Raw genomic sequence first — 7,747 nt, 5'->3', positions numbered from 1 at the left:
TGTTCGTGTCGTATATTTTAGTATCGTGTATTTTCGTGTTTAGTGTATATGAATGTCAAACACAAAACCGACATGTTTAGTGTTTGTGTACTTTCATTTCGTGTGGTTTCGTTTCGTGTATGTCGTGTTAATTGAATATTAATATATATTAAATTTGATATTAATATATAAGATTTTTAGGTAAAAGATTATAAAATATATGAAATATATATTTTAGATCTCAATTCTGTACAATATAATGAACTCAAATAATATTTTGAAAATAAATATGCATATATTTATTATAATTCTACATATATTTATAAAAAATATTAAAAGTTAATTATAATATTTATATATGTCGTATACTACGTGTTGTGTCGTGTACTCGAAGGTTAAATACAAAATCGACACTAAATTTCGACAGTGTACTTTGGTGTTTGTGTACTAAAAATGCAAATATAAACATTAAATTTCCGTGTGGCCTGGGTCTAACTTAAAGTAGTCCATTTTGAGTTTTGTTAGAGCTTTCTTAATTTTGCAACCTAAGGGTAAGGGGTAAAATAGCAACAACGGAAGGTACCACAGATTTTTGGCTTTCTGCTTCCAACTTGTCTATGTGGTGTGCATAGCTTCCTAACTGAAGTACGCCACTTTTCTCCTCTTTAAAATTCCCTCCCCTGCATTATCTCCTTTATATTAACTCCATTTTCCCACCTTATAATTGATTAGTTCCTCTGTCTTTGAGAAATCAACAACCTTCACTTGTTGGGTTTCTTACATTAATACAGCATTGTCTTAGTAGTAGTAGTATTAGTACCGAAAGAGAATGATGTCAATGACATGCAACAACCTAGATTTTTCTGGAGTTGGGCCTGATTTTGCAGCTTCTTGGTGTTTATACAATGCTTCATTTGATAGATTTTTTATTAGAAAACGTTATATTGGAGGTTCTAGAGGTCTCAAAAATGGCTATGGTGCTCGGAGGTGGTTCTGTTTCCGAAAAGACATTGGAAACACCGAGCCTTATATCGAAGGTACTTTCTTTTCACTCTGTGTAAGAATTGTTGTGCACATTTCTGCGCGGAAGTGTAGAACAATTGTTTTCACTGTTGGTAGCGGAACTCCTGTGTATGTATTGCAGTTTGGATTTTTTTATAGTTTTTTCAATAGTTAGTTATGATTTTACACTGATTGCTTCATTGAATTGTGTTGTCCTCTTGTTAAAGTTAAAACAATAATTATTTGTTTTGTTGTGCTATTTGAATTTTAAATCCGCAATATTGCTGTTTTCATCGTTTGTAGTGGAATTTTAGGGGCTGCACCAATTCCTGCACCAGTCGCGGAAGTGAAATTAGGCTCAACAACTCCAATTTCATTGTTGAACTTGTTTGAGCTTGTTTCGGATGACCTCCTCACATTGAATAATAATTTGCAGTCGGTTAGTACTTTGTAATATCTATCAGTTAAAACATTTTATGCAATTGTCTTGTGAATAAAGATGTAGTTTTGATGTGTTTTGCCTATTTGCCTTTTTATTTCCTTCATATTTTGTTAGAGATTTCACCATTTAACTTAAAAGTTTATCATGTGTCCACTTAATTGGGATGAGGATGAGGTTATGTGGCTATTGGCATCATATCTACGACTGTTAGGCATAGTGTTTCTTTGGTAAACGACTGACAACCAGGCCAAGGGGATTTCTAATGAACATGAAACATATGTGGGGTCAGTTTCTGGAATCTGGATATATGTGTGATTAAGTATTTACACTAACATTAGGCTAAGCATTTCGATAAGAGAGATTATTTGTACCACGGCCCATGTTCAAAGATTTAGAGAACTTTGTTCAAGCTTTTCCATTTTACCAGTTTTCAGTTGGATTTCTGAGCAATACACTACAAAGCAGCAGAAGTTTTATGGCTTTACAGACTTAAGAAATTAGATTTGCTATTCGTGGTAGCAGTGTTTTGGATAATTTGAGGAGCTGTAATTTGTTGTACAATGTTGATGATGAGGATTTAGCAGACTCAAGTTTGGTAAAACTAGAGTATGGTTTCATTGGGGAGCCGCTGGGCCAGTAATAACGGAAATTCTTCTGTAAATGTTCTTAGTTAGGAGTAAAATTTTATCACTATCTTAGGGAAGTACTGTGAATAAGGGAAAGTGGTGAGTTGGATTCGCGCACAGAGCACGACTAGTTAATTAAGTCATAATTCTGCATCCTTGATGTTATAAAGGGGGGAATTTTTTTGACTAGTATTATATTCAATTTGTTGGGGAGGGATGGTTTGGACTGAGATGGGTTCAAATTTATCGACCTCTGTTTGGGAATTTTTTTTGATGAAAGGGTTGGGTTGTGAGAGGATCGGGAAGGTGTTGGAGAGGGTTGTAGTATAATACAAAGGGGTGTTGGGAATGCTGAGCGCCTTCTTGTTTACTTTAATGGCGTACATTAATCTTAAGGTAAATTGCCTGCTTTTAAATTTTTTATATCCATCAGCTGTTCTTTTTTTTTTTTAATTTACACATATTATGTAATTATTTGATTAATTAATCACGTTTAAAAATTTTATGGGAGCCTAATTTGCTTAATGTACTATTTTATAAAAAATAATTCTTCTTTTCTAGTTTAAATATAAATACTTGAAAATTTTATGATGTGACTTATAAATATTAATAAATAATTTTTAGAATTTAGAGTTTTTCCGATTTTCAAATTTTAAAATTCCCTTTTAAAAAATTGTCTATATATTTGAATGTTTTAAATTTTGATTTCTAATATTTTAAATTAAAAATCTTATTCCATTTTTAAAATTAAACCTTTTTTATCTTGATAGACCACCTTGAACCAGTGGCGGAGCCACGAATAATTATGAGAGAGGGCCAAAATAAACTACAATTTTTTTTCCTAGCTACAAGCAGAAAAGTGCAAAAAAAAATAATCATGAAGAACTTAATTCATTACAATTACCTGTTTACAGCGCTCCCTGCAAGATTTCATATTCTGAAATGTTTGTAGCACATCTTCAGTTTTCACGCTTAAAAAAATGTCTAGCTCAATATATATAAATGCATCCTTGGTTTCAAATTTAGAACGAAGGATACATATATGCATATTTGCATCAAGTATAGAACTAATTTGCAGTTAAAATTATTGACATTAGGTTTTAAATTATAGAAATGACATTATAACATTGCATTGAACTTGCTCTAAGTCAACCCAACCCATCCCAACCTAGGCCTTCCCCTCTCAACCGCCCATCCAAATAGGCCCTTAAAGTTGGATCTATCAAATGGTTCTGCTCTTGTCTTATTTTAAATTTTATAGATGCTCACGGAGGTGGACTGGGCTTGACATATTTGATGCATAAATTTGGGTGGTAAATCTATATATTCAATAATCCTATTATTTTTTCAATTAATTAAAAGCTTTTCAAACTATCATGACACTAAACACCCTGTATTTCAAAATTTGAAATACTGCCTGCAGCATTATTAGTATCGATGTATCGTTGTTCATATCTATTTATGTACATGCAAGTGATGAAGTCATCACTACCATATATGTCAGTAACTTTTAGACCTTATGCAATTGTATAGCAAGGCTTCAGTGGTACCATTTAGCATAGATGGAAAAGGGCATCCATATGAATTCTGATTATAAGGTTTATATTATGTTGCCTTCATTTTTTTTCAGCACACAATTTGTATTGATGTGCCCCTAATTAAGTTCATTTACCAGATTGTTGGTGCAGAAAATCCAGTATTGATGTCTGCTGCAGAACAGATCTTTAGTGCTGGTGGAAAGAGGATGAGACCAGCTTTGGTTTTTCTAGTGTCAAGAGCGACTGCTGAATTTGTAGGCTTAAAGTAAGAACTATCCACTTACCTCTTTATCCAATTGGATAATTAAATAAAAGAATTTATCAAATAATTGTTTCTAATTCAGGAACCTTACGAAAGAACATAGGCGTCTGGGAGAGATCATTGAAATGATCCATACTGCAAGCTTGATACATGACGATGTATTAGATGAAAGTGACATGCGGAGAGGTGTGACTTTATTTTTGAAGCATTTTGTTGCTACTCTGTTTTAACTGAAATTATGTGCAACTAAATGTTTAGGTTCTCATCATAGTTGCTACTGCTGAAATGATTGCATTGTAACCCATATCTCATTCAGTCACATCCAATCAAAATTGCAAGTTGCGTACCCAGATGTATGTAATTTTCTTCTATTTCGAAAAAAAATTGCTCTTGGACTTGTTCCTGCCAACTTTTAGATAGAGATTTTAACATATTATTATGACTGTTTGTGATGATAGCCAGGTCAAACTTCAGTTTTTCTACTCTACAAACATATAATTCAGGTGTTTAAAATTTGATCTTCAAAGTTATGTAGTCCATAATGATTTTAACTGCACCCTTCTACAAATTTCTTACTGATGTCAACTGATCTCTTTTACAATTAATTCAACCAACTGATGATAAGCTTTGTTTGAGATTTACACTGTATAGTATACAAATTCTACAATGTTTAGCATAAATTAGTTAATTAGTAATTCACCACCTGCCGGTTTACATTCCATACATGCTAGAATGCAGGAAAAGAAACAGTTCATCAACTCTATGGTACTCGTGTAGCTGTGCTAGCAGGGGATTTCATGTTTGCGCAGTCATCATGGTACCTGGCTAATCTGGAAAACCTTGAAGTCATAAAACTCATCAGCCAAGTATGTCTAACCTACTTGGCCCTTTTTTCTCTTTTACATAGCAACTACTGTCGGAGCAACGTCTTATAGTAATAACATTCTGAACTGTGCAGCTCGATGTGTTTTCCATACTTTTATTTATTCATTTTCCAGAAATAAAGAAGATAACATCAAATTATGGCTTGCTTACATTAAATTCAATGTGTACACTTGTATGGTTTCATGGCAGGTGATTAAAGATTTTGCAAGTGGCGAAATAAAGCAGGCTTCCAGCTTGTTTGATTGTGACGTGGGGCTTGATGAGTACTTGACCAAAAGTTACTATAAGACCGCCTCCTTGATTGCAGCTAGCACCAAAGGAGCTGCCATTTTTAGCGGAGTCAACAGTGATGTTAGCGAACATATGTATCAGTATGGTAAGAATCTTGGTCTGTCCTTCCAAGTTGTAGATGACATACTGGATTTCACTCAGTCCACGGAGCAATTGGGAAAGCCAGCAGGAAGTGACCTTGCAAAAGGAAACCTGACTGCACCTGTGATATTTGCATTAGACAAAGTTCCAAAACTTAGGGATATCATTGAATCAGAATTTTGTGAGTCTGGTTCAGTTGACGAGGCTATTGAGCTAGTAAAGAGCTGTGGTGGAATTGAAAAGGCTCAAGCTTTAGCTAAAGAAAAAGCTGATCTAGCAATCCAAAGTCTACAATGCCTTCCTCCTAGTTCCTTTCGATTGGCCCTGGAAGGAATGGTGAAATACAATCTTAAAAGAATTGAGTAAATATTAATCAAATCATATGCGTCCAGTACATGGAAATGAAGACATGTAAGCCATTCTGATTCAAGGGCGAAGAATAAGGTTTGAAGGTTAAGATTGTATCATTAAACTAAACTGCACCTCACATGATGATACAAGTCAAAATGATTTATTTGACTAGTATAGTTACAGAATTGGATTATCAGCTGCTACTGTATGTGAATAAAAAAAAAAGAATAAGAGGCATTAGCAGTCTCTTTACTTTGAGAAATTACACCACATGATTGGTGTATTATATGATGCTATCTTGAGAAAGTTTACACCCGAATGCATATGTATATTTTTTGACAGTATTTTGATTATGCTAACTGAAATCTTCTAATCCTGCTTGCTGAGGTTACAAAAATATTCTAATTTGGATGGGTGTTGAGATGGTCAGGGAAGGATCTAGTTCTTAAATAAAATTTTACCTTTTTTATTATTAAATTTTTTGAAAATATATGAAAATGCCTCCGAAAATTAAAAAATATAAAAGTATATTTATAAAATATAATCGCTGTCCCCTGTAATATAATTCCGGCAGATTTAGGGACATTCAAATATTGCTCATAAGTTGCTGCATCACAATGATATTTAACACCATTCTTCTACTACTGTAATACGCATGCATCTTATTATTAACTTAACAGCATAACCACCACTGCAAAGTGGAGTATCATGTAATTGTGACAACAAAATCAAGGTACTTAAATGTCCAAATCATCATCTTTTGCTACATTTCTCTTTTTTCGACATTCATTCAGTTTTTCCTCCAAAAAAACTCTTTAGTGGTTTAGCTCTCATATTAGAGCAAGTGCAACAGCTCCCTTAAACATGTTCTTAACTCTAAATATAAGAAATATGACAAAAAATGCATTCCAACGGTGTTCCTTATATCACTAAGACAACTCTCTCATGCCTGCCTTATCTTTAAGTAATCACAAGTTATCCCTTATTTCATTTTTGTTAATAAAAAATTAATTTACCTCTCTTGTTTTTAGTTCTTTTCTCTCTCTTCCTTTCATATCTCATTCAAATTTATTATTATTATAATAATAAGGAATGAAAATAAAGATCATTGTTGGAGTTCAAATTCAAAATCATGTCTTAAATTACTAAAAATTAATATTTTATAATATTTAAAAGAAACTTGTTAAGATACTGTTGGACTTGCTCTTACATCTTCAATCCTTATACTGAATTCTAGATCAAGCCACGCAAAAAATCACCCTTTTGAGTTTTGCATGCTGTAAAAAAACAAAGCATGATCAGAATAGTAATAAATATTCAAAAATTAAAATAAATACATCTCAGTTCCCAAATATACATTCGTTTTACGTCATCCTAAGAATCCGTGTCCAAAAATTTTAGGCTCCAAGCTATTCACATCACTACTCTTCTTCCACAAATTACACAAGCAAACCTTATGATCTCTCTCGTTAAGAGTACGTGGCAGTGGAGTGAAGAACAAGTTTAATCTATTATTAAATAAAATTAATAAAAATGATTAATTTTTGAAAAGTTGATCAAAGTTCAATAGATGGAATATTCAACTAGAGTATTTACTAATATCCAAATGTAAGTGCTGTATGCCAAATATAAAATACAACAATGACCATTTTTTCAGAATGATTATTTTTGTTTTTTTTTAATTGTTGATTATTTTTATCATTTTTTTGTGTGGAAATATTGGTAGTCATATGATTTTTACTTCCTCAACTATAAAATGTAACCTCCAACTCCACACCCTATCAGTTCTGTTCAGTTAAATTTTTCAACAAAATGAACTATCCGTTAAAAAATCTGGAAATATTAATATCTCTATCCACAAAATCCGGACCGGTTTTTTATAAATTCATTCGGATTCTGATCACAATTTTCTTACAGATCTGATCCAAATTTTAATTGTTCTTAAAAAGTTATGTAACTTGTTAATGACAAATATTTTGGCATGACATTATTATATAAATAACCTTGTCTTATCGGATGATGAATTTGGATTTAACCAAAAAATAAAACTTAAATCCAATTTTTGAAAATATTCAATTCAACCAAAATTTTGAACTTTAATAAAATCTAATGGAATCAAATAATAAGATGAAATATTGATAGAATAAAATTAGCATCCTCAACTATGGAGACCCGGTGGAGAAGAGAAATGTCCAGCGATATATGTTGTTTGGGCCCATATCACCGTCAGTCTGGCAGGCCCGGAACACATCAAAAGGAAGAAAGCAAAGCAAGGGTAAAACAGACAATT

At 32.6% G+C, this 7,747-nt stretch overlaps 1 protein-coding gene across 1 annotated transcript; it reads left to right on the top strand.

Annotated features, from left to right (window-relative positions):
- The first annotated feature begins 532 nt into the window (after positions 1-532).
- LOC141708428 (solanesyl diphosphate synthase 1, chloroplastic-like) lies at positions 533-5,719 on the top strand. The gene is made up of 6 exons (XM_074512075.1): positions 533-1,016; positions 1,296-1,420; positions 3,725-3,852; positions 3,932-4,035; positions 4,588-4,715; positions 4,924-5,719. Exons 1-6 carry the CDS (start codon positions 809-811, stop codon positions 5,470-5,472), a joined length of 1,242 nt encoding a protein of 413 aa, XP_074368176.1. The 5' UTR covers positions 533-808; the 3' UTR covers positions 5,473-5,719.
- The last annotated feature ends 2,028 nt before the right edge of the window (positions 5,720-7,747 follow it).

The sequence above is a fragment of the Apium graveolens genome, chromosome 2 (genome assembly GCF_009905375.1).
Source record: "Apium graveolens cultivar Ventura chromosome 2, ASM990537v1, whole genome shotgun sequence".
NCBI lineage: Eukaryota > Viridiplantae > Streptophyta > Magnoliopsida > Apiales > Apiaceae > Apium > Apium graveolens.
This window is presented reverse-complemented; position numbering and strand designations above follow the sequence as displayed.